This window comes from Peromyscus maniculatus, chromosome 2, assembly GCF_049852395.1.
Source record: "Peromyscus maniculatus bairdii isolate BWxNUB_F1_BW_parent chromosome 2, HU_Pman_BW_mat_3.1, whole genome shotgun sequence".
Classification (NCBI taxonomy): domain Eukaryota; kingdom Metazoa; phylum Chordata; class Mammalia; order Rodentia; family Cricetidae; genus Peromyscus; species Peromyscus maniculatus.
This window is the reverse complement of record NC_134853.1, coordinates 108,692,782-108,719,881: the sequence shown is the minus strand read 5'-3', so window position 1 is coordinate 108,719,881 and position 27,100 is coordinate 108,692,782. Positions and strand designations below refer to the sequence as shown.

Genomic DNA, 27,100 nt, shown 5'->3' with positions numbered 1-27,100 from the left:
GGCTGGAGAAATGGCTCAGCGGTTAAGAGCACTGACTGCTTTTGTAGTGGATCTCAGTTTGCTTCCCAGTGCCCACATCAGGCGGCTCCCCACTCCCTATAACTCCAGTTTGAGAGGGATCTTATGCCCTCTTCTGACCTTTGTGGGCACCCGTGCCTATGTGATATACATATATACACTCAAATACCTACACATAAAATAAAGTAAATAAATCTGTAAGCTATCTGAATTGTAGTCTATGGCAGAACGTAGCTCATTCTTAAGTTTTTCTATTGTAGTCAATGCCATCATGAATATTTGCACTCATATTTGAATATTTATGTTCAAGAGATTCTTAGTGCTAGAATCAAATAGCATGAGCATTTACTATTGCTAGATTTTACCAAATTGATTAAAAATGTCTTTATCAATTTTACTGCCAGCTTCAAGGTAGACCATGGCCTGCCTTCTTAATTCTAAGGTTGCATTGAATAGTTATCAATTTTGAGGTGAGATGAGGCAAATTTTATCATAATTCAGTGTGATAGTTACAGTAGTAGAGGAGAGGTGTATGAAAAATGTCTAGTTCAGGTTGCATTGGCAGGGCTAGGATGTCTCTACAGGGAAGCTAACACTTCTGCTGATCTGCAGTGGCCAGTTTATGTTAACATACTTAGCCATGTAGGGAAATATGGTGGCCATTTTAGGTGTCGGAGCATTCTGTGAGAAAGCCAAAATCAGTAAGAACATAACACGCGTGGGAACATCAAGACCTTCAGAAGTGTAGAAGGAGAGAGTATTGTAAGAAAGCAAATAAAATACAGAAAAGGTAATGAAAGACTATGCTAGTTGTTGCAAGAAATGAGATATCACTGAAAATGATGAGCCTTTAAAGGCTTTAAAAAAAAGTAATGGAATGATAATCAAATTTTTTTTTTGCATTAGAAAAAAATCAGTCACTTGTCATTATAGGATGTAGACTGAGGCCAGTTTGAAAGCAGAAAAGTAGTGATGGTCTATGCTAAGACAAGTTATGGTGGCCAGAGAGTAGGAAGTTAACAAGAGGAACACTAGGTAGAACTGGAAGAAAATTTGGCTATGGTGAATGATGGAGGCCAAAGAATGAGTTTTATGAGCTTTAATGTTGATAAGCAATCAGCACTACCTTTGCGAGGATATACAGCATAGGCCTATGACAGCTGAGGGAGAGCTGGCCATCAGCTGGGTAAAGGTGGTGTATTGAGACCAGAGTCCCAGAGCCAAATTAGGAAGGCTCTCATGTAGCATATATGTCTCATTTAAAGATTTTTAAGTTGATATCCATTACAAGCTGTTGAAATTTTAACCAAGGAATAAAAGTGAGTAGACATTTGTTTATATAGATTATTTTGAAGGCTGAATGATGGAAGGATTGAGAAAAATGCATTGTTAGGAAGGCCTGGTAGAGGTAGGATTTGTCATAATTTGGACAGTAGTAAACATGGCAGTAGGTTGAAAGTCTTGATGGTAGGTGCTGAGGGTAAGGTGAGGAGAAGAAGGAATAACATAGGTTTCCATTGGGTGGCTGCGTTCATGGTGTGGTCTACTTGAGAAACCAAGGGGAAATGGTAAGTTTATTGTTTTTGGTTTTTAACACAAATGAAATTTTCACATATTTGTAGGTTGCTTTATATATAATCCCAGAATATTTTTTTTCAGAACTACTTTGACACGACTGTTAAGTGTCTAGGTCTTTTTCTATTCCTTATGATGATTAAGTCTTGTTTTTAAATCTTCTATTTTTGCCTCTTACTTTCCTTAACCTCCAGGAAGAACCTAAGAAAGTCCGCTTTGATTATGACTTATTCCTGCATCTTGAAGGCCACCCACCAGTGAATCACCTCCGCTGTGAGAAGCTTACTTTCAATAACCCCACAGAAGACTTCAGAAGAAAGTTGCTGAAGGCAGGAGGGGTAAGTGGCACTCTGTTGTAAAAACTTTAATCTTTTAATCTTTCCTATTAAAAAAATACTGATTACTAGTTTGTGAATGGATATTCTGGAAGAGTCCAAAAAGTAAAGTGCATTGACGATTTAGCTGTGGACTCATGATTTTGAATATAGAAGGAGACAAACTCTTAGGTACAAATCTGAAATGGCATGGCTGGTCAGAACAGCCTGAATGTCTCAGTGGGTCAAGTTTATTTTGACCAAGCTGTGTGTGTGCTGCGCAGCTTCTCTTAGGTATACGTGACCCTCATCAGGCCAAAGAAAAGATTCTGCCCAAGAGAACTGAGAACCAATGAGTCACCGGAGTTACTTTTATGAACACGTTTAAAGACATCAAAAACCCCGGCTAAGCAAGAGTAACAATTCATGAAATCCACATCCATGGAGCTCCGATGGGCTTGTGACTCTGCTTCCTCCCACTGGGAGGCCATCTATCTATGTAACAAAGTCCAAAACAAGCAACAAACTTCACACAGTTAAAGACTAGGGTTTGCACTTGTTTGTTGTTGTTGTTTTAAAGATTTATTTATTATGTATACAGTGTTCTGTCTGCATGCCAGAAGAGGGTGCCGGATCTCATTACAGATGGTTGTGAGCCACCATGTGGTTTCTGGGAATTGAACTCAAGTACCTCTGGAAGAACAGCCAGTGCTCTTAACCGTGGAGCCATCTCTCCAGCCCAGTTTTATCTATTTATAGAAAGTTTTAGGAGAAGTTGAAAGTTATGTAAAATATTACATAAAATGGAGTTACTGCCCAAATTTCTTTATCATAACGAGTGGAAATATAATTCATTCATATAACATGTTTTAGTCATTTGAATACATATTTTTTGATTTCTGAAGTGTAAGTAGACGAAATTCCTTTTAGATGAAGGCAACAGGTGGGATATTTTTGTCCTTGCAATTGGTATTGCTGGCGCAAGCATTTAAATTTTCTGTTTTTAGCCATTTCAATAACACAGATAAAGAATGAATTGACTAAAATCTCCTTTAAGATCAGTATCACCCAGACCATCTTCAGATGAACTTTCTTAGTCATCTTGTGTGCATAGCTCAGACTCATGTAAGATCCAATTCAGATGTAGACTTGAAATTTGTTCTTTACTCTAGAATCCTCTGTATTTAGTTTATCTAGAAGGGTTTTGTGTAGTTTCGTATCCATGAACTTAACACTTTCTTTAAGCATTTATAAATTTGTTGCCTATAAAGATGATTCCCAACACTGGTAAACTCTGCCGTAGGGAGGACACAGTGGATTATTTTGGTCCCATATTTTTTTCCCTTTGTGGATCATAGACTATTACTCCACAAACTGTAGGAAAGCTTTGGACCCTGCCATGAGAAATCGCTATCTATATAATTGTGTGACCATTTTGGATTATGTGGACTCATTTCTCTTTGAGCCCTGCCTGTTTCACTAGGCTTTTTGTTCTTTTGACTGAACATGCATTTGAAGCTATGGAGTATTTTTGCCATGTTTAGTTCTTTACTAATATGTTTGTAGATGATGGGCTAAATAGGTGTTGGAGAGCAGCTTCAGAGACAAGGGAATGTATGTTCCCAACAGAATGGGCTTTTTTTTTTTTTTTTTTTTTTTTGTTTTTCGAGACAGGGTTTCTCTGTGTAGCTTTGCGCCTTTCCTGGAGCTCACTTGGTAGCCCAGGCTGGCCTCGAACTCACAGAAATCCACCTGGCTCTGCCTCCCGAGTGCTGGGATTAAAGGCGTGCGCCACCAACGCCCGGCGCCAGAATGGGCTTTTATAACATGTTACAACTTGGGACTTTATTCTTTCTTGGCATTTTGGATTAGATCAAGCGTAAAAATGGGGAATTAGTATACATTTATTAAGGAAGTTGTTTTTTTTTTTTTAAATAACCCTTTTTAATCGTTTTAATAGTTATCAAGAGTGTAGTGTAGAAGCTACCTATTTACCTGTGGTCATGTTCTTAGTAGTAATGTGGTCTATTATAAATCCCCCCCCCCCCCGGGCTGAGGACTGAACCCAGGGCCTTGCGCTTGCCAGGCAAGCACTCTACCACTGAGCTAAATCCTCAATCCCCTGTTAATAAATCCTAATACCCTCATTAGTTTTCTTTTTGTGAAGGTGGCACCTTAGGCTTCTTGGATATGTTGTTGGATGGGAATTGAAGTTTGTGGATTATGAGACTTGAAGACATCAAGTTAATGATAAAGGTTATAGGGACAGGTAACTGTGATATAGAATGTTTTAAAACAGGCATGTAATCCCAGAATGTGGAAAGGTTAGAGGTCAGAGGTAAGGCATTGCCACATCCTGGTATAATCTCCTGTTTATTTTGGTCGTTTGTTATACTGGTGTTCATTTCCCAGTGACCTCCATGACTTCTAGCTTCTTTCTTTGTGTTTCTCCAAGTAACCTTCAAAGCCCAGGGATACTGTCCTATTAGACTGCAAATGTGTCTTGACAAGTTCAAAATGTTTGTACAGATCATTTGACATGCTTAATAATTTATTTAAGGGACTGATTCCAGTGAATTTCATAACAAAGTAAAAACTTTAAAATTCATTTGAGATTATAGTAATCTATAGATTCATCTTATATGTGGAGATAAATTGCCTTCTATGAAAATGTTCAAACACTTGCAGACCAATGCACATTTTTGGCTTAGATTATTTTTAGTTGACATTGCAATATTTACTGTTGTCTTAGTGCAATCTAAAAGCTACAGACTTCTGAGCCATTTTGCTTTCATTGAAATTTTTCTGTTCTGATTTGGCAGTAATTTTTGTTCACTGCACATCAGAAACTGCATGTGGATATGTGCATGGGTGTGAAGGCTAGAGGTTATTTGCCAGGCATCTTCCTCAATTCTCTACTTCTTAAAATTAAGATTACTTATTTTATGTTGTAGCAGTGATTTACTCACATGTATGCCTGTGTATCACATATGTGCCTGGCACCCAGAGTTCAAAAGAGGACACTGGGTCTCTGTCCTGGAATGGGAATTATGGGTGATTGTGAACTGCCATGTGGATACTAGGAATCAAACCTAAGTCCTGTTTAAGAACCACAAGTGCTATTAACCACGGAGCCGTCTCTGCAGCCCCTCTGCCTCCCTTTTGAGATAGGATCTCTTAACAAACCTGAGCTCACTGATTGTGGTAGACTGGTTGGCAGCGAGTCCTAGGGATCCTCTGGCTTTAGTTCCCTAGCACTGGATTACAGATATGCACCACCATGCTTGATGTTTTATGGGGGTACTGGGGATCTGAACAAATAGTTGTACTAGCTTAGCGACACCAACTGTACCGTCTCCCCAGCTCTAAAAGCTTCTTAACCATTGCCAAATTTCCATGGCCCGGACATTCAGTGACACGACCCGGCTTGCCACCCACAGTTAAGGAGTTGGGGAGTGTCCGTGTCTGGCTGTGCTCCTCTTTCACTTTTCTCTTTAGTGCTGAAAGTACACAGTGCTATTAAAAGCTGAACTTGGCTTTTCTTGAGATCAGAAAGGTTACTTTTAGAGCTGGAAGCCTCTTAGAAAATGCTTTTCGGCCCTTAGAGGAAAATGATTCCAAAGAACTTTTCTGCCAGAAGAATCTTGAAAACTTGCAGATTTTTTTTTCTTCATCATAATCTTCAAACTGACAGCTGTATGTCAAATTTCCCTTTCACTAGGTTTTCTTTCTTTCTTTCTTTCTTTCTTTCTTTCTTTCTTTCTTTCTTTCTTTCTTTCTTTCTTTCTTTCTTTCTTTCTTTCTTTCTCTTTCTCTCTCTTTCCCTTCCTCCCTCCCTCCCTCCCTCCCTTAACGTCATAACTATTTTCTAAACAGTCTCAAAGAACTCTTCATGTGCATATCCCTGTAAAAACAAATACCTTGTGTTCCGCTGCAAAATCACCCCTTAATGTTAAAAATATCTTTACCTAAAAAGAGTAAGTTTTTGGTCTAGGTGCATTTGGATTTAGGTATCATTTTCCGAGAGTATTGAAATACAGATGGTCTTTTAAAACCGGATTCCAGACGATAATTTCCCCTAAATGAGACACCACAGTAGAACTTGCTGGGAACAGTGGGCTTGGTTTAGTCTCTGCCTCATCCCTGCCAAACCTTGAGTTAGTGTCAGAATGTAGGGCTTAGATGGAAAGGATCAACGTAAGAGCATCTTTGAAAGGTCAATTACATTCGCTTATACGTATTCATTTTTATTTATAGTCTTAACTATATTAAGGGAGGAAGTTCCTTTATTTTGAGGTCTTAATTTTTGATTGGTAAAGAGGGGAGCAACAAGCAATAACCCTTTGAATTTCAAGCAAAAGGATCAGGACCCCCTCCCTCCACCCTCTCCATATGGAGCAGTACCTCCCTGTTCCAATGAAGTATTTCTGGTTATTTCCTGTAAAAATAAACTGATGAGCAGTTTCAAGTCAATCCTGGAATTGTGTTGCTCAGAATACTGGGATTAAGGGATTTGTGACAGTGAGAGATGATTTTCCCTTCACTTCTCTCCTTTTTAATACTGAAAAGTGATGTGGAAAAGTTTGCTGTCCTTCCGTGTAAGACACTGGGTTGAAAGGAGACCAGCCTCCCTTCTGGGTTTGCTAAGTGCAGGCGTCTGTTTGCTGTTGAGTGTCATACCACTGAACCTGCCATTCTAGCTCCTGTCTGCATTTCTGAAGAGATGGTGGTGTGGGCTTGTATTCAGACAAATTATGAATTCAGGTAAAAGTTTCATTTCTCTCATTGTCTAGACCACTTGTCCTGGAATCCCAGTTCTTCTGTTGTGGGATGGACGTGATGGTGTTTTTTTCACAGGGCATATGGAACCATGTTGGGCAGCACTGGAGACCCCAGAGTCTTGGTTCTTTTCCTTTCGGTACATTCTTGGAGGATAAGCAGCCGCATATGACTTTATACTAAACACTTAAGTGTTTAGTGGGGAAAGGTTGTTATTTTTATAAGCGCCTCAATAGGAAGATGCAGTTAGCATTGATGTAGAACAGTGATGGACCTGTGTTGTGTGTGTAAGGGTTGTTCTGTGGTGTTCTTTTCCTCAAGGAATTTGTACTCTGCCTGTTTCTATTTTGTCTAAAATTTAATTTCAGTTTTATTTCAGATTTAAATCTTCGTTAGAAAAATTAGTGATTCTTACCATTCTTCTTAACTCGCAGATTTTCACAGATGAAAGGCTTCTGAAAGCTCTGTCCACTTAGAGGCATTCACGTGTATTATATACAGCAGTGTGGTTACATCCTGTGGTGCTCTGACAGAAACCCTCCAAGGGGCCAAGTGTCTGAGAATGAAGTTTGTTTCGTGGCTGCTCCATGCTTTAGCTGGAGATCAAGTGTTGGGTCATTCTCTAGAGGCCTGTGGTGGGGTGTTAGTCTCCTTCCCTCCCACTCCCCGTTCCTCTCCCAACCAAACAGGGCAAAGTCTAAACACATTGTTTGGTCTCTTCCTGAATCACTGGCAAGCAGTTAATTTTGAGGATTGGAAAATTAAAACTAACCATGGCAGTTGTTAAAGCCAGGGTGTCTATAGGCAGAAATCCAATTCTGCTCAGACACCACCTGTTTCAGTAGGACATCTCAGGCGCCCACTTGGCCAGAACTGCTTAGGACATGGGGAGCACACTTCCAGTCTGTATTAAGTCTGCAGCATGTGCACTCCTGGTTCTCAGAGTGACAGTTATATTTCTATATGATGTGGTTTTATGAAGAAATAATTTGGAGCTTTACTGAAATGCTGGTTATTTGACTTCCACCAAAGGGTTTTGCTTGTTAAAGCATCAGAAGGATCTGTGATAAGGAACTTTCACTCCTCATTGGTGCCAACCCATCTGAACATGGTAATGTAATGTAAGGTCTGGAATGAACTCAGGTCACGCCATGCAGCATTTTCTTTGTAGGGCGTTAGGAATACTTTTGACTTCTCAGCTGTAAAGACTACATCCCTTCTGCCAGCCTGGTTATAATTTTTCAAATAAGTAAACAAACACCCCGTATAAAATGATACACAATGAGCCTGTTTGCAGTCACCAGCAATACTGCAGCAGATACCCCAGCTCTTACTGACAGAGGAGATGAAATTTCTGTGCCAGTAGGTTAAATTCCAAGGAGTACTGTTGTAGATTCAGGGCACAGAGTGGAATTTCAATTTTGATGGACATTTACAGATAGCTTGTTAAAGGGGCTCTGCCACTCAGTGCTGCACTCAGCCTGTGAGATCACTCATTTCTCCACAGTGATTTATTACCCCCGACCACGGTGGGTGGAAATAGTATCTCATTTTTAACTCGCATTGCTCTTGTGAGTGATGATGAACAACTTTTCATATGCTTAAAAAGCCATTTTCATTTCCTTTCAGAGGCCACATTTTAATGTATTTTAAATTGGAATATTCTAAGTGTTTCAGTTTTGACTTAAATTTATGGGTATTCTTCCCACATACTTAAACTTGGAAAAGCTACAAGAAGATACAGGAGCCTTTTAACCAAGGTCTGTGTTTTCAGGCTTTCTTCAATTTGTAACAAATTATGTTCTTAGGAATTGATTTGTCAAGACTTTGGCTTCTAAAAATATAAGTGGCTTTTGTGGCAAAGTCATCTCCACAGTGCCCAGAGATGAATGGCTGGCTGCTACTTATAAAAATGACTCAAAGAAAATAACACAGAGAAGATTATTTCAGTGGCTGTCACTGGACAGCTTCATTGGACTTTGCATATTTGTTTTGGAACAAGTGTGGCTGTGTTTGTTATTTTCTAATATATATCATCCTATAATTGTCTACCTCAAAGGATAAGAGTGTAGCTAGAGTTTTCCTGCCTTGCCCACAGTCAGGACAAATCTCTGTCACCCGCCAGTCCCACAGCCGCTCAGACCCAACCAAGTAAACACAGAGACTTATATTGCTTACAAACTGTATGGCCGTGGCAGGCTTCTTGTTAACTGTTCTTATATCTTAAAGTAACGCATTTCTACAAATCTATACCTTGCCACGTGGCTTGTGGCTTACCAGCATCTTCACATGCTGCTTGTCCTGGCAGTGGCTGGCCGTCTCCTTCTGCCTTCCTGTTCTTTTATTTCTCCTCTGTTAGTCCCGCCTATACTTCCTGCCTAGCCACGACCAATCAGGTTTTATTTATTGACCAATCAGAGCAACTTGACATACAGACCATCCCCCAGTACAGCCAAGTGCAGACCATCTCAGACACCTGCACTCAGGCCCATGGTCCTAATCATCCTCTATGCAAACCTGCTGGGCAACGCCACAAGGAACCCAAGAAGGGCTCCCACAGGACATACATTAACATCCCACAGCATAAGAGAATGCTGCAGTTTTTCACTAGCACTGATAAAGGGTGATTTATTTAAATAAATCTAAGATTAAACAGGTGGCTTCATTCATTTGGTGGTTTTGCAAAAGTTAATTTTCTCATATCAGGGTTTTTTTTTCTTCCCATCTATATGTTTGGCTGCCTCTTTCCCAACTCTGAATTAAATCATGAAAGTGGTAATATATATATATATATATATATATATATATATATATATATATAAATGATTAGTAGGTTGTGAGTGTATGAGCCATGATTTCTGCTATGACACAGATCTCTTGAGTTCTTCAAACGAAGTTCAGTCATTACAGTAGAAAGTTATTCATGTCATTCAACATAGTTAGTGGTATTATGGTTTAGTGTCTTCTGTAAGTCACACAAATTGATTGCAGGTTAGTTCCAAACTTTAGGGATCAGAGGACAAATTTGTCCTCTAAAACCATTCCCCTGCCTCTGTTCTTGCCTTCTCAACTACCTGTTTACCTTTTAAATTAGGAAGGAATTTAAGTAGAAACATCCTGTTTGTACTGTTTAGAGTTCAGGTGTTCTGACTGTATCAACTGAGTACTCAAGCGAAAAGAAGGGGAGGCAGGGGTGTTCCGTGGTGTGTGATGAGCAGTTTTAGGATGCGGTTCTTGGTTTTGGATGGTGTTTCTCAGTGCCAGGGGTGCTCTGTGGTGTGTGATGAGCAGTTTTAGGATGTGGTCCTTGGTTTTGGATGGTGTTACTCAGTTCTTTGTCAGGCTTCCCAGGAGTAGAAGTTCAGCTGACTGGCTGTAGAAAGCTCCTAATGTTGAAGCCTCAATTTGGGCTTGAAGGTCTGTGAAGGACTAGGATGTGTGGAGGAACTGGCCACTCAGCCCTGCTCTCTTCCCATCCCCAGGACACAAGAAGCTAAGAAAATAGGAAATGCACACAGAAGAGAAAAACAAACAACAAGAAATGTGAGCTTCAGAGGACTTTTTAAATTTAAGAATTAGGGAAAATTTAAAATACAGAAATACTAAAACTGAAATGATTGACTCAGTTTCCCTCTTCTTAGGTTGACTCAGTCTCAAAACAGCATCCCGAGTTTCTCATGTGACTAGGTCTCTTACCTTTCATAAGGTGATCGTTTCTGAGAGTAGCTGAATGTTCTGATTGTTCTCAACGGAATTTTTGTTGTTGTTGTTGATGCTCTGTATTGATAGGTGAAAGCAGTCTGGGAGTCAGGGTAATATAGGAAAGAGAGAGGCCCTGGTTTCTGATTTTATATCATCCCATGAGTTACAAGAAAACCTGACAGTGATCAGGATCTGAAGATCACAGTTTAAGAAAATAAACGTCTGAGGTTCTTGGAAGAGACATTTGTGGTTTATTTCCTGGGAGTGAGGATAGATGATACATGGTGTAATATAATAATCTTTATTACCACGAGGGACACAGCCATGGGGTAAGAGAAAGAATGTTTTAACTGATATCTGTAGGCACAGATTCAGTTTTTGAATCTGCTGTTAATTTGCCTTGGGCTTTAGGTTGGTATAAATATAAAAATAAGCATAAGATCCCCTACCTCCCACTTGAGATTAATAAATACAGTATGTTACATGGTTAAGCAGCCAGCAAATAACTTTTATTTATTGAAATAACCTTCCCTCATTTTGGGGTTTAAACCATGGTTTTTGTTAGCTGAGAAGGGGGAAATAAAAAGTTTCCCACTGAAAATATTTAAAATAATGATGGCGTTCTACTGGAAAGAATATACTTGAGCTTCTTCCAGAAGTATATGAGGACACATATCTGTAATTCCTGCTCTCGGGAGGCTGAGGTAGAGGAATTTCAAGTTTGAGACTAGCTAGAGCAACACAGTAAGACCCTGTCTTAAAATGATGATAAGAATAAAATAAAAATTAGAATGAATTTAGCTTTCCCTCAATTTTAAAATAAAGATTTGCTAATTTTTATCACACGAATTTCTAAAAGGTCTTATTAATAAAAACAAACCCAGAGCCAGGTATTGGGGTGAATGCTGGAAGATCAGAGAGACAGAACAAGCCACTGCTGACCTCAACTCATCAACTCCTCAACTCCTCAGTTGATCCTGTTTCCTCAAACTGGAAGCCTCTGAGTCCTCATCCGAATGGATCTCAGCTGAACTGCTGCTAAAAGCCTAAATGCTTAAAAAGCTTAGTTCCTGGCCCTCATGCCTTATATACCTTTCTGCTTCCTGCCCATCACTTCCTGAGATTAAAGGCGTGTGTCACCATGCCTAGCAGTTTCCAGTGTGGCCTTGAACTCACAGAGATCTGTATGGATCGATGCCTCCCAAGTGATAGGATTAAAGGTGTGTGTGCCACCATTTTCTGGCCTCTATATCTAGTGGCTGTTCTGTTCTCTGACCCCAGCTAAGTTTATTATGATGTACCATATATTGGGGGACACAATATCATCACGAATTTTTGAGAGTGTGGATTTTCTACAGAAGCAAAGAGAAGGAAATAAACTGCCTTGCTTCCTCAGTGACTGTAGGTCTGGTCAGCATTCTACCCTGATGTATGTGGGAGGGGTTGAGGGAGAAGATCTCATGGAATGTCTGTCTTGTACATTTAATTCACTAAAACACAAATTGTACAGCTTTTACACTATGTGGCTTTATGCTTAACACACACACACACACACACACACACACACACACACACACACACACACACACACACACGATACTTTTAGAGGTTGTTTTAACCTGTAAAGGTAGCTGGGCTGTGGTGGCATATGCCTTTAATCCTAGCACTTGCGAGGCAGAGGCAGGCAGATCTCTATGAGTTCAAGGCCAGCCTGGTCTACAGAGCAAGTATCAGGACAGGCTCCAAAGCTGCAGGGAAACCCTGTCTCAAAACAAAAACAAAAACAAAAAGCCCAGCCAAATTAGAGGTCTTACCTTTCATTGTTTCAGAACTCATTAGAAGTATATTCTGAACGTTTGTATTTACTTTCCCCTTTGGCTGTCTGCTTCCCCAAATTACCATTATTGACTTAAGAGTACAATGATAGTTAGGTCGAGAATAAAAGAACTGCTTTTGCATGAATTTGAGATTTTATCTTCTGGTTCTGACTGTAAGAATTATGATGGCTAATTTTGAGTCATAAGGAAGTCTTATGTGCGACAGGAGTTTGAGATCTCTGCCTTGCTGTACTGCTCTTATCTAAACCCTTGGCTTTTGCATCTTAAACCAGTCAGAGGTACTTTATGGGTACCTATGAATGCTGGGTGATGGTTTAATAAGCCAAGACCAGCTATTTGGAAAGATTTATATTTTAGTATGAGTCATTGTAGGTGTAGATTTAAAAAAAAATAATTCATCTCTTGTCAGTGTCTTTTCTGTCTGTCTTCTTGTTATAGGGAATTTCAGGGCCTTTGATAGCATGAAGTGATGAAATATCAAATACTTACTAATGGAAAGATTACATAATATACAGAGGTCCAGTCTGCAGAACTGTCCAGTCCAGTAGAGTATGACTTAAATGAAGGTTTAATGAAAATGTAGCTGACCCGATGAATTTCAACTCTTGGTGAGTAAAGGTAGGGAATTTTGAGCTGGTAATGAAAACAGAACACTCTCTCCCCATGGTGTCCATGGCATCTTTAGCAAATGATAAACAACTGTTCCTACTAACTCCACCCCACAAACCAGGTCAAGAACCACAGCATAGCTGGGTGATCACAGCTCAACCTCAACTGGTCCTAGTCCCACCTTGTGCAGGGCACAGTTTTACAAACATTTACAATAATACTATTAAGATTCCTTGGGAATAGGTGGGTTTGATATTAAACAAAACTGTCCTGTCTGGGAAAGTTTAGACAAAAATTATCTAAAAATATGAAGGTTTTCTTCAGGGCCAGGGAGATGGTAAAGAGCTTGCCCATGTACTCACATAAAATGCTGGGCACAGCAGCAGCATGTCCTTGTAACCCCAGAACTGGGGAGGTGCAAACAGGAGGACCCTTGAGTATTGTTGGTGTCACTGTTCTAGCTAAATTGGTGACTCCAGGTTCTGGTAGAGACTTTGTTTCAGAAACTAAGGTGGGAGTTACTGAAGAAGACAACTGATGCTGACCTCTTGTCTACACACATCAGCACCACTGTCACCATCACCGTCACCACAACCAGAAATGTTCTCATCTGGGGCTGATTAGATGGCTCTGGGTGAAGGTGCTTGCTGACAAGACTGAACCTGAGTTCCATCTCTAGATCCCACATGGTGGAAGGAGAACTGGTTCTTGAAAATTGTCCTTTGACCCCTGAGTGTGAGTGATACAATTAATAATTGACAAAAAACAAACATAGTAGCACAACTTTCTTCAAAATAGGAACTTAATTTTGAGTAGTTATGTCCTTCATAGTGTTAGTCTGGCCACTTTCTGCCAGTCTGCTTCTTGATATTCAGCTTAGAGTAACCACGTTCCTGCATTCATAGGTACCCATAAAGATCTGGCTTACGTGCAAGAATATTGTCTTTAGGGTAAGACCATTGTGGCAATTAGGGGTTTCAGATCGCAGGGGACATCAAACCAGACTTACTCTTTGAAAGATTATAGCTCTAGACCCAGAAGACATTAAAGTATTGTTTGCTGGAGGGAGTGTCACACAAAATATTGTGATTTATTTTTGTAGTTTGTTTGTTAAGACAGGGTCCTGGAACCTGCTATATAGAACAAGTTGTCCTCAAATTCACAGAGATCTGCCTGCCTCTGCCTCCTGAGTATAGAGATTAAAGGTATATTCTACCACAGCCTGCTGTTTAATTTTTTAAAGTAAGATGAAGTACAGTGTAATTTTCCTCTTTGATACTTTAAACTCTGAATACTTAGGCAGAGTGACCATCACTGAACCTTTCAGGTCACTATCAATATGTTCCCAGGCTGAGATGCAACTGCCCAGGGGTCCTGGGGCTCAGGCTAGGACCTGTTCTTGTTTAATCTTTTTCTTTATGCCCTTCTGGGCTTTCTTTCCTAGATTTCTCTTTTAACACTTGACAAGGAAAGTTTGTTTTCTGTTGCTCACCCCTCAGCCAGGGCCACGTCTCTTTAGTTCCTCTCCCCTATTCCACATTCTTTCCAGGAAACATCTTAGCTGAATTCTGTTGTTTCCTTTTCATTCCTGTTCAAGCAGAACATTGTGATTTATATACATACTCCCAAGTTTACCTTCAGTCCTTCTTTTATTTAATTAAAAGGACCAATAATTCTATCTTTGTTCTGATTTATATTTCCTTAAGTGCAAATACATTCAGGTCAAAGGTATATGTGCCTCTGTACTGAAAAACAGCACAGGAAGTAACTGTCTCAGACGTACGGGGCTGAATGCTCTGCTTCACTACACAGCCTTGACAGGTAATAAAACCTGCATGAATTGCTGGCATGCATAGTTGCTTTCTCTCTGTTGGTTTCCTGCACACCTATCCTCATTTCTTCTGATTTAGTGAATGTAGAAAAGGAAAGACTCAAAACCGATCTTTTAGTCAAAGTCTGGTGTTGGTCTTTAGACACATTACTAGTTTCTGTCAATCTGTTGGCCAAGAATGACAGAAACAGGGCATTGCAAAGTCTCCTGGGATGTAGTCATTGTGAGGATGGGTTGAGCCAATGTGTGAGAAGTGGTTAGCATGGCGACTACCTGTCCTCACTTTTATTGTTAATACATTTAGATCTTAGGTGAGTCAGTGCTTATTCTTATAGTTTAGAATGAGTAAGTTATGCAGTTTCTTAGCAGAATAGACACTTTCACACAATGGGCCAAGCCATCCAGTATACAGATGAGTAAAGGAAGGCATCAGGACTAAGATGAGCAGTCGCCTAGGGAATACTAGTCAAGGTTTTCCTTCACTGACCATGAGTCTGCAGCAGCACAGTGCAGTGCTCATTTTCTTTTAGAAATGCATAAAAGAACACGAAGTGTTAAGGCCCATCCCCAGGGCCACTGCCTGCAGCTTTAAGGCCAATAGAGCAGTCTTACATGAGTCCCTAGAGATAAACTGCCAGATCAGAGCAGCTCACCTGCCAGCAGAAGCCTTTGTTCTGTTTACTTCTTCTGGACTCATATCCCTGTGTCCTCAGGGTCTCTATATTTCTCTTGCCACTGAAATTACAGTTTAGGTAGAGAAAATGATAACTTTCCCCAGTGTTTTTTTAATACTGAGTTTTTATTCTTTAAGAATTCCACTTGTGAATACAATGTATGCTGATCATGATATTCACCTTTAGCTCCTCTTAATGCCACCCTGTAGCAACTTTGTGTCATTTTTTTCCTTAATAACCCATTTGTGCTGCCCATACACTATTCATTGGTATAGGAGAAGCCACAGGCCACACCCCTAAAGAAATCTGACTCTTCCTCCTTTAGAAGCCCTCAAATATCAATAGCTCCTTAGCTGGGGGTGGGGACCCATGACCCTCTCCCTTTCCCCCCTTCCGATGGAATGGTAACTGGCTTGGTCTTGTGTAAGTCTTGGGCAGTAACCAGTGGTTATGAGTTTGTGGGCACACTGGTCCTGTCATGTCCAGAAGACACTGTTTCACTCTGGTCTTCCCAATCCTGGGTCTTACAGTCTTTCCATTGTCTTCCCCCTTGGCCTTTGGGCTCTGGGGTAGGGTGGTATGTGATATAGGAGTCCTATTTGTGACTGAGCACTCCACTGTGCAATTCAACCAGTTGTGAGTTTCCGCATCCACCACCCTTGGCTGTACCAATATGCTGACAAACTTTCTTAAGCCACCATCAGCCCATCTTCAGGGGGACTGGTTAAGATTTCATTCCCTATAATGTAGAGAGAAGCATAATTGGGGGAATCTCTTAATTAAAAAAGAAGTGAGCAGCAAGGATCAGCATGACTTTAGAAGTAGTATTCATTCCCTGGCCTTAACCATCTTTTGAAAAAGCCAGCGAGTAACTTCATAATCAGCCAGATTTTTGAAGTAGAGCTGTACATGAGTCTTGGGTTGGTGGTGATTCTCTGAGTGATTCAGTGTTTCCTCCATGGAGTAGGAGGATAGTGTGGCAGTGGTTAGCAATACAGTCTGTGCTGATCACTCTCTGGATACTTACTTGTTGCAGCTTGGTGTCCTTATAGTTAGAATCACTCCCCATCATGCACACGCAATACAAAACTGGGAATTAAGAGTAGTAGAGAATATTTACAGGACAGGGAGGACTGGCATGGATGGTGCATGATGCTTTTCATGCTTCAGATAGGTTGCATCCCTCCCTGGGTTGTTGTTGTTGTTTTCATTGTAGGTGGAAGTTCCCTAAACAACAGTCAGGTTTGAGAGAAGGACCTTCCTCAGGGGTGTTCTGCCGTTTTTGTTATCTCTTGCCATTCTTCCTCCCCCCTCCCAACCAAGTAGGAAGCTGAGTATTTAATAAATTTTAACATAACAAAATTAAATGTTTTCCAAGGTCTTTTTTTTTTTTTTAAACAAAAGAAGCAGAGTTCATCTTTTTGAGGGAGTATGAATACTTTTCCTTGAAAAATGTCTCTATGGTCAAAACTTAGCAGCAGACTCTGGGTATGAATGAACATTGGGTTACTCTTGTTTCTGTCAATCCTCACTCTTGTTCAGTTTTCAGTGAGTAGTAACTTCTCATCCTTACAGAGGACTCACAGAGCATCTCAGTTTCCGAGGAAGAATAATTCCTACCTGCTAGTTCAGACTACATTGGAGTGCTATTAGGAGAAAAGGCTGTGGGACTTTAAGACATTTCCTTTTAATGGGGAACTACCCACCCCTCATCTTACCCAGACTTGTTCCAAGAGCCCCCAGAGACCAAAGGTCACCAGACAACAGTACCTTCTATTTAGTAAAACTGATCTTTTGTCTAAATTGCTAAAGTGAAAATACAGTTTTGTTTCTGTAACTAATCCTACCAAGTCAAGCTGAGTTTTCCCAATAAGCCAAGTGAAAGTTACCACAAACATCCTTGAATTTATATTGCAATTTTGGAGTCCTCTTCTGAAGCAGAGGCTATGTTTTAGTTGAGAGGAAATGGATGAGGACTCCACATCCCATCTGAATTTTGTTCACTGTGTGTGATTACTGGTGAAATTATTAAGGCCATTCCACGTAGTTAAAAGGAAGATTTATTTAGTGGGTAACTTACAAATGAAGGGATAGGTAGGTCACGGGGTCTGGGGAAGGTGTAGCACAGTCCAGCTGTGTTCTCTGGAGCTCTGCTCGGTCCACCTCCACTATCCAGGGTCCAGAAACAGAGAGAGCTGGCCCATCCGGATCTCAGGTCTTCAGGATCCTCTCTTGGCCCTGCCTTGTAGTATAAGCATGACATTTTCCAAAGCCTCAATGGGGGTTGGAACTTCCAGATCAAAGCTGGAATAGCTACCCACTACATGTGATAGAGGATGCACATTCACTTGACATTCTTCTTTCTAGAAGCAAACCGCACTGCATCTTCTCATGTTAAGAATACCTAGGTTTCACTGATCAGTCTAATTTGTCTAAGGAAGTCTTGCTTCCCCTAGAAGGCGGATCTTTTGATTCTTGTTGGGAGAGTATGACACACTTAAAGGGTCTGTTTAGTATGTTTATGGGTCCTTAGAGAAAAAGGCAAATGGAGTGAATATCATTAGACTTAAGGACCCTTCTTAGCCTCTGCTGTAAATTCTTTTCCCATGGCCTTTAGCTCAGTGTACATAGACTGGGACTTGGACACTCCCAAATACCATTACTTATTTACTTTAATTTAAATACTCTTGACAGCATCCACAGGTTTTAGAAAAGTCACAAGCTCAATACAAAGAACTTTACTCTCCTGCACACTGAGTCGTCATAACGTTGCTCCATTGTCCTGAGTATTCCAGGATCTGTTTCCTAAAAACAAGGACACTCACTGATGCCACACACAAAGATAAAGTCAGGAATTAGAATCATTGCACTACCAAGCCTTCACCCTCAGGTCCCTTTCAATTTCTCAAGTAGTTCCAGTGATGTCTTTAATTTTACAGTAGAAGGATCCAGTGTGGAATCAATACATACCATTTAGTTGTCGTGTCTTAGCTTCCATCCACTGGGAGTACTTTCTGTTTCCTCTCACTTGACATTTTCTAGGACTTCAGGCCAGTTATTGAGTAGATGACGTAGCCTGAGCTCATGTGATACTTTGTTATGACCAGGATCAGGTGTGCATCTTCCGTTGGACATCATGACCTGGCTTTATGCTCTTTTCTTGTACATTATACAAATTCTATTTTTTTGTTGTACCCTTGACATCATGTTGACTGCAGTTGGTTCAGTGTGTGTTGTCTGTCACATTGCTTTATTTCTTCTTGTATTACTCCATTGGGAAGCATTTTGAGAAACACAAATATTCCACTATTTCTCAAACTTGAGTTTATTCTTATTTTCATTATCTCATCGCAGACGGTAGGTAGATATCTTTTCAATGGATTATAACCCACTATGATAAACATTTATTTTCATGTTTTAGTTGCTTTTATTCACTAGTTTTTAGGAGCTCTTTAAGTTCTGTAGCTAGTCAGGTTTATGTACTTTCTACTTAATTGCTACAAAAAGATGTTCTAGCTTTGGCCCTATATTCAGCCATTTCCCCAGTGAAGGAGTAGCCACCATCTACTACCCAGAAGCCCTTTCTCCCATTGCTGTTTCTCCATCCCTTGCTGTCTACTTTGTTAGTCTCTACGTAATGGCTTTTGGGAATTGAATCATTCAAGAATAAGGAGAGTACTGTTTATTTTGATTTAATGACTTGTGTTAGCTCTGTGTGGATGGGGATTATGACTTATCTGATAAGACATTCCCTAGAGTCTACTACATATAAATGCTCAATAAGTTATAGATTCATTCAAAGACAAATACTTGTTATGCACCTATTAGGGGTCAGTCATTATTCTAGACCCTGGAATAAAGCCATCAATCAATAAGAAAGCCACATAAAAGTAATAGTGGACATGACATGGATCAAATTTAGAAAAATAAAAGCAGTTAATTCACGTGTTTATAGGAGTTCTGTGAATGTTAATAGCTCATTGAGAATGATGAAAATACTTCCATAAAACGGCAATTTCAGTTAATTCGCATTCATGTGTACTCCAGGATGAAAGATTTGACTTTACATTTTCTTTCTTGCTGTGCTGTTGATTGAATAGCCCCTTTGTATGGTAGTACTTTGCACTTGAAAAATTATAAGGATGTGTGTCTGTGTGTGTGTATATGTGTGGGTACATATATGCTCACATGTGTGTACATTTGTGTGGAGAGCAGAGTTCAATGTTGGGTGTCATTCTCAGTCACTCTTCCCCTTGTTTTTTGAGATGGAGAGACTCCTGCTCACTGAACTTGGAGCTTGCTGATTTAGCTAGACTGTATGGCCAGGAAGTCCCAGAGATCCACCTGTCTCCACCCACCAGGGCTAGGATTGCAGCATTCACCTGACATTTTAAATGTGGGCATGCTCAGAGCCTCATGCTTGCCTGGCAAGCACTTTGCCAATGGAGCCATCTACTCCGCTTGAAGTTGATGTTCACTAGAGTGTACAGAGTAAATGCATCATGGTATTTTTTCCTCTTGATTTCTTGAGTTAGGACAGTTCTGCTTGCTCTTCATGTGCAGACTATGGTGCCTAGAATAGTGCTAAGTGCTTTAAAGGTCAGAATAGGAATCCTAGCAACATAAACATTTTATATTACCTAACACCTCATAAATTATTAGTTTCTATATCTTTGAATAAAGATAGTTCCAGAGAAAAATGTGATTGGAGTGTTTTCATTTATACCGTGTATACGTGTGTTTAAGACAAGGTCCTTGAACTCATGGCAGTCTTCCTGGCTTAGTTTCCCTAGTGATCTTTTTACAGGTTTAAGCCATGTGCCTGGCTCTGTCATAAATTTTTCTTATCTATCATCTATCTATCTGTCCGTCTGTCCATCCATCATCCATCCACCCACCCACCCATCCATCCATCCATCCATCCATCCATCCATCCATCCATCCATCCATCCATCATCCATCCATATGGGTGTTTTGACTGCATGTATTTCTTTGGACTACTTGTGTGCATTGTCCATGGAGGCCAGAGAGCATCAAATCCTCTGGAGCTCGAGTCACAGATGACTGTGAACCTCCATGTGGGTGCTGAGTATCAAATTTGGATCCTCTGGAAGAGCAGCATGTTCTCTTAATATATATATATTTTAATATATATATTTTAATTTAAAGGACACTTAAAACTACATGAGCATGTGCAAATGGCCAAAGGAGATTATCAGACCCCCTAGAGCTGGAGTTATAGGATTCTATGAACTGGCTGTCCTGTAGGTTCTAGGAACAAAACTCAGGTCCTTTGCAAAAGTAGCAAATGCTCTGAACTGCTGCACCATCTCTCCAGTCCCCTCTGTTACACTTCTGATAATACATAGTAGAGTATAGGAAACATAGAATCGGCAACAACTCATTACAATCAAACATCTACATTTCATTAATTCCTGTCAGAATTACAATAAATGTTATAGAATTGAGCTCTCTTTTTTCCAGTACTAGAATATTATATGAATATGTATTTGTTCAACACATAGTGAATTGCCTGTTCTTATCTAAGTAGTTATCTCACAATACTCTTAGGAAGATTCAATGCGATGATGTGTGGGCTTTGTTCAAAGACTCTAATGAATATGTGAATATCTCTTATTACACTATCAGGAATTATGATCATTTAAAAAAATAAAAATATGTTACAACTTATACACTTGAGGATTTCTCAGTCCTACTATAGGGATTCTTGTTCGGTATGTCTGGGTTAGGTCTAAAATCCTGACTTCCTCCCTCTTATATCTTTTTATTAACTCATAGACAATTTAAGACCATGAATTTCTGATAGCATCCAGGTAGTGCCCATGCTGTTGTCTACTGACTCCATTCAGTGATACGCTGGTTTTGTTGTATAAACCACTTGCATATTTAGCTTCATGTTATTTTATGTAACCATTTGGAGCCCTATATCAGCATGTGCATTCATTGTTCTGATTTCTGAATAGACTTATATGCATAGATGCACAAATAGTAGATATGTTGAATTGTGCCATATTTTTTACTTGTTTTACATTTTAGTGTGTATTAGAGTTGGTATGTTTTCACCAATCACACTTCTTTCTTTTAGCATATGGATTTATTACTTTTGCTAATTTTTCTATATTGTGTAGCTATAAGTTCATTGTTGATTATATTTACAATTAATGTATTTTCCTAAATTTCCCTGTGACTTTTTTACTTTATGATATTTTTTCATAGAAGGGGAAACTGTTTTTTAAAATAGATTTATTTTATTTTTAGTTATGTGTTGTGTATCTGTGTGTGTTTGTGTGTGTGTGTGTATGTGTGTGGGGGGGCTCGGGGGGTGTGCATGCACAAGTGTAGGTACCCATGGAAGCATGAGTTCTTGGATCTTCTGGAGCTGGAGTTGCACACTGTTGTGAACCATCTGATGTGGGTACTGGAAATTGAGCTGGGGTCCTCAGGAAAAGCAGTGCTCACTCTTAATCACTGAGCCTCTCTCTAGCTCCTAGATAAAAGAATCTTTTGTGAGACACAGACGATGGAAACTCTTAATTTTAGTGTCATCAAATTTATTTTTTAAACATTTACTGGCTTTTAAACAATAAGCTATTTAGTGTTCATTGGTGTTTTGCCTGCATGTATGTCTGTGTGAGAGTCAGAAGCCCTAGAACTGGAGTTACAGACAGGTGTGAGCTGCCACGTGGGTCCTGGGAATTGAACCCGGGTCCCCTGTAAGAGCAGTCAGTGCTCTTAATTGCTAAGCCATCTTTCTGGCCCATGATCAAATTCCTTAATGATTAATTCCATTTTGTGTCTCATTTAATATGAAGTTCTATAATGGAATGTCGTATAAATGTTCATCTAGATTTTTTTCTGAGGAATTTTAGCATTTTTGTCTAATGCTGAAATACTTTTAAACATCTAAAATTTACCTCATGGATGGTATGAGGTAAGGATCTAATTTACATTTTTTTCCTGTGTTGAAAATCCTGTCCAGCATATTTTCCTGAGTTATCTACACTTTGTATACTTTCCCCAATAATCTCCCCTGTCAGACTTTGATTTTCACATACTGTAAGCTGGTTGAGGAAATGATATAATTTCACCCCATTGGGCAGTCTGTTTGTGTTCTCAGCACTTAGTAACAGTGTTGTAATCAGGGGCATTTTACAAGGCTGCTTACTATGAGGTCTGACAAATTGTACTATATAATTAGTTTTCTATACATGAGTTTTAGGATCAATTTAAATTCTTGGAAAAACTGGTAAGCACTCCTCCCCATCCCTTTAGTAACCCCATTCCTGTGGTTCATGTTTTTATCGCTGCTGACATACAACCGTGCTGCTCATCTTTGCGTCTGACTGTCTGGTCATCTTTTAAAATTACTAATTCGAGTAGTCCCCCCCCACACCCATGGAGATCATTGCTATTTCTATGTAGCTAATCACATGGGAACATTTGTCCCTTCTGTCAGCTCTTCCCTGTATTGTGCGATCGTGTGTCGGTAGAAACGCCTGCAAATTTCCGTCGCTGGTTCTAATGGGACTGATTGTAATGAGTTGCCATTGAGGATGTTGTTTGCATGGAATTTTGGTAGCTGCTGTTGTCAGGAGGGATGTAAAATAATGACTCCATTTTAAGGGAAATGAAATCATCTGTTCTTAGCCAAACGTGTGTATCTATAGTCCTAGAACATGGATTCAAGTTATTTTGCCATGTTCTACCATATAAGCAGTTACATGAATTTTTAATAGTCACAGAACAGAAGAAAGCCGTAAGTAAACACATTTATAATTACATTGGTGGGAGCATCAGATAGACAGTGGGTGTGGTGAACCAAGGCAGTCTCTTCCATAGGTTTCCGGCATTATCTTTTAATAATCTTAGCTTTAGGGTTGGTGGAGGCAAGAGAGCTACTGAGCTTAACAGTACATTCTGAGATGTGTATCTGTTAGGAAGGAGACTGGTGGGTCAGATACAGAAGTCCGGGTATCTGGTTTTTAAAGGGTCAAAGACAGCCCAGGATGGTTTTGGCTCTGGGTCTACCACATTCCATCTCTGCCTAGTCATGATGCTCCAGTCAGCCAAGGTCAAGCAGCTGGGGGATTTTAATATGGATGTTGCATCTTTAGAGGATGTCAGTTCATATCAAATTAAGAAACTTTTTTTTTTTAAATCATGGATGGATTTTGATTTTATCAGACAACTTTTCAGCATTGCTTAAGATAACTTGGTGGTTTTGCTCTCCTGCAGTCTGCTGCTGTGGTCTTTCTCAGGCATTCTGTCTTGGTAAACTGCTCTTGAGCTCGTGAATTAAACGGTTAGGCATTTCTCCCCACTGCAATTGGATTGATTGTGCTATTGTTTTCAGGTTTTTTTTTTATCTGTATTATTGAGTTAGATTGGTCTGTTTATTTTACATTCTTGGCTTACATTGCTGCTTTGGTAATGTTAAGTATGTAAAACAATGTTTCCTCTCCTCTACTTATGGAGACTTTCTGTAGATTCAAATTTTCTTTTTCTAAACTCCTTGGTCCCAGTGTTGTGTTTGTAGGAAGGTTTTAAACTATTTCACTGATACTAATAAAATTCCCTTCCTGAATACTATTTTGGGGTGGGTGGGTGTCACATTTCCTTAATAATTTACTTTTAAATTTGTTGAAATAAAATTATTCTTTTCTGATTTATCTGTGTTGTGCTTCCAGGTGTATTTATCCTTTTTTAAAATTCCTATTGCTAATTTGCATTGTCTTTTTTTTTATTTAAAGTTTTTCTTTTTATATAATATATTTTGATTATGTTTTTCCCTCCTGTAATGCATTCCAGATCCTCCCTACCATCTCAACTTTATGTTCTTTCTCTTAAAAAAAAAACCAAAACTCATAAAGCAATCAAAAGACCAATAAGACAAAATATGACAAAACAAAACAAAAAGTCCACACAAAATACCATTGAGTTTGTTCTGTATTGTTGATTACTTTTGGACATGGGAGCTGCCCTGGAGTATAGTTGATATATCCTGTGACTGATTCTACCTTTCCTTGCAGGTATCAATTGCAAATAGTCCTTGGTTAGGGGAAGGACACTGTGTGCACTTTCCCTTCTTAGTGTCCGGACCTTGTTTGGTTTGAACTTGCACAGGTCTTGTGGGTGCCACCACAGTCTGTGAGTTCATATGTGTGTCAGTACTGTTGTGTCGGAAAGGCACTGTTTGCTTGGAGTTATCCATTACCTTCAGCCCTCTAGCCCTTATAATCTTTCCACCTCCTCTTCTGCATGGATCCCTGAGCCTTGGGTGGGGGTGGGGTGGGGTGGGCAGAGGGAAGGTATGAAAACGTACCATTTGGGATTGAGTGCCCCAAAGTCTCACTTTCTGTACATTGTCCAGTTGTGGGTCTCTGTGCAATAAGATGATTCTCTGATGAAGGGTGGGTAAGGTACTGATCTGTGGGTATAGCAGAATGTCATTAGGAGTCATTTATTGCTGTGTTCATTTAGCAGAATAATAGTATTAGGTTTTTCCCTGGGGCCATGACCAATCTAGTCTCAGGTTCTTGGCCTCTTTACCAGTGTCAGACATGGGTTCCATCCTATGGAGTGGGCCTTAAAAATTCAATTTAAAAAGTGGTCGTTTACTCCTATAACATGTGTGCCATTATTATACCAGTATATCTTTGTAGGCAGGTTGCTACTGTAGGTTGCAGGTTTATAGCTGGATGATATTGATGATGAATATCAATATCATCTTTCCTCTCTTCTAGCGTTCTGGGTACCACCCAGCATCATGAATGCTAGTCAGTAGGGTTGAAGCTTCTAGTAGGGCACCAGCTCAACTTCTCCATAGTCAATGACATAAGTAAGTGCTGTCTTCATCAATAAGGTTGTGGAGGGCGACCAATAGCCTTGGCAATAGTCTATGATGTTAGGGGGTTTCATGGGACTCCTTTGTCTAACACTTCGACAAGATGTAACCCATTCTTAGCACTGGAGGTTTTATTTGGTGTAATGTCTAGTTGGGACATTGTCTCCCCTTTTTTTTGGTGACACTCATTTAGATTGCTTTCATATAGGTAAATATTTTAGGAAGCTTCTACAGAAGCAGGTTTCTATATAGCTTTTCAAAAGGGCTTTAGTGTTAGTTGTTCCTCTCAACATTCCCTCCTTTACGCTTCTTTCCCATTTCCCTTCTCCGATTTAATCCTCCTAGTCTCCTTTCCTCTTTCTTTCTTAATAACATTATATTCTATGTCCCCTTCCATGGAAGACCACCTTTTACCCCCTGCCCCCTTACTATCTGCTTAATGTCTGTATTTATTCAGATTGTAGCACACCTAGCTAACATAATTAACATCCACATATACTAGAAAACATACAATAGTCATCCATTGGCATCTGGGTTAACTCACATAGGTTGACTTTTTTCTATCTTATCCATTTACCTGCAAATTCTACAATTTCATTTTTTAGTAGCTGAGTGATATTCTATTATGTAAATTACCACATTTTCATTATTTAGTTATCAGTTAATGGACATCGAAACTGTTTTCAATTTCTGGCTCTTATGAGTAGAGCAGCAATGAATATGGTTGAGCGAGTATCTCTGTAGTAGGATGTAGAGTCCTTTGGGTATATGCCCAGGACTGGTCTAGCTGGATCTTGAAGTAGTTTATTCTCAGCTTCCTGTGGATCCTCCACAATGATCCCATAGTGGCTACACAAGTTTTTGGACTTGCTGTGGGTGGTTTTTTTTTTTAAATGTAGTGTTTATATTGTTTAAACACTGGCTGGCAAAATTCCTCTAGACTCTTAACAGTTTGCTCTGGTGAAACCTGTGTGGCCAGCTCCAGCATACCACCAGCTAGCTGTTCTATAGCTGTTGTTGTTCATGCTGTTTAATTGATGGGTGGTCTCATTTCTTACTGCCTTTGTAACCATTGTTTTTAGTTTTACTTTTTTAATGGAATAGGTCTAACAATAAATCCCTTTTGTATATATCATTAATTTGATATTATTTCTGTGGATTTGTGACATGTTGTTTTGGAAAGTCTTTAGTCATTAGATCTCTCTCTCTTTTTTTTTAACTCTTGCTGGGTTTTTGCTCGGATTCTTGTTCCTTTTATTTCATTCTCCAAATGTTTTAAGAACTTATATGTTTTCAATTTTTGTGTATCTCTGTGCATTTTCTGATTGGTTTTCCTATCTGTCTTTAGTTTACTAATCCTGTTAAGTTATACTCAGTTTGCTATGAGTTATTGTTTCCAACAGTATTTCTTTTTTTGTTTTAATTTTTGTTGCTTGGTCATTCTTACTTATTTCCTATTGTATGGGCATTTTTTTATGATTCCATAATTTTTATCATATAAAGTTATACATCTGATAATTACATATCTAAGGTTCTTATAGCCCATTTGTCTCAGATCATGGTGACTGTGTTTAGCGTATTTTAAAACTTTGTGTTCATATGCTAATTAGATAACCTTTTGGAATCTTAAGGTCTCAGCTCAGAGTGCTCCTGCTGTAAGATTTGTAAAGGCTTGTTGTAGATTTCTGTAGGTCTCACATTGGGGCATGAGAGATGTAGACAGTAAGTATGTGTGTGCTTTTGGGGAGCCCCATCTTTCTGGAGTGGTTGTGATTCACACTTAACATTTTAAGTCCTTTCTCTGTCTCTCTTCCATAGAGTCTTGATTCCTCCAGTTTTCCTGCTTCTTACTGGTCTAGGGGTGGACAGTTTTGCTGTAATTGCTCAGCATTTAG

At 39.5% G+C, this 27,100-nt stretch overlaps 1 protein-coding gene across 2 annotated transcripts in view; it reads left to right on the top strand.

Annotated features, from left to right (window-relative positions):
• The window catches only part of Mllt3 (MLLT3 super elongation complex subunit), a 281,881-nt gene that overhangs the window by 169,291 nt on the left and 85,490 nt on the right, over nucleotides 1-27,100 (top strand). For both annotated transcript variants that reach the window (XM_006975966.4, XM_076564484.1), the window contains exon 4: nucleotides 1,788-1,931. In XM_006975966.4, the coding sequence (XP_006976028.3) occupies nucleotides 1,788-1,931 (144 nt within the window). The remainder of the gene's footprint in view (nucleotides 1-1,787; nucleotides 1,932-27,100) is intronic.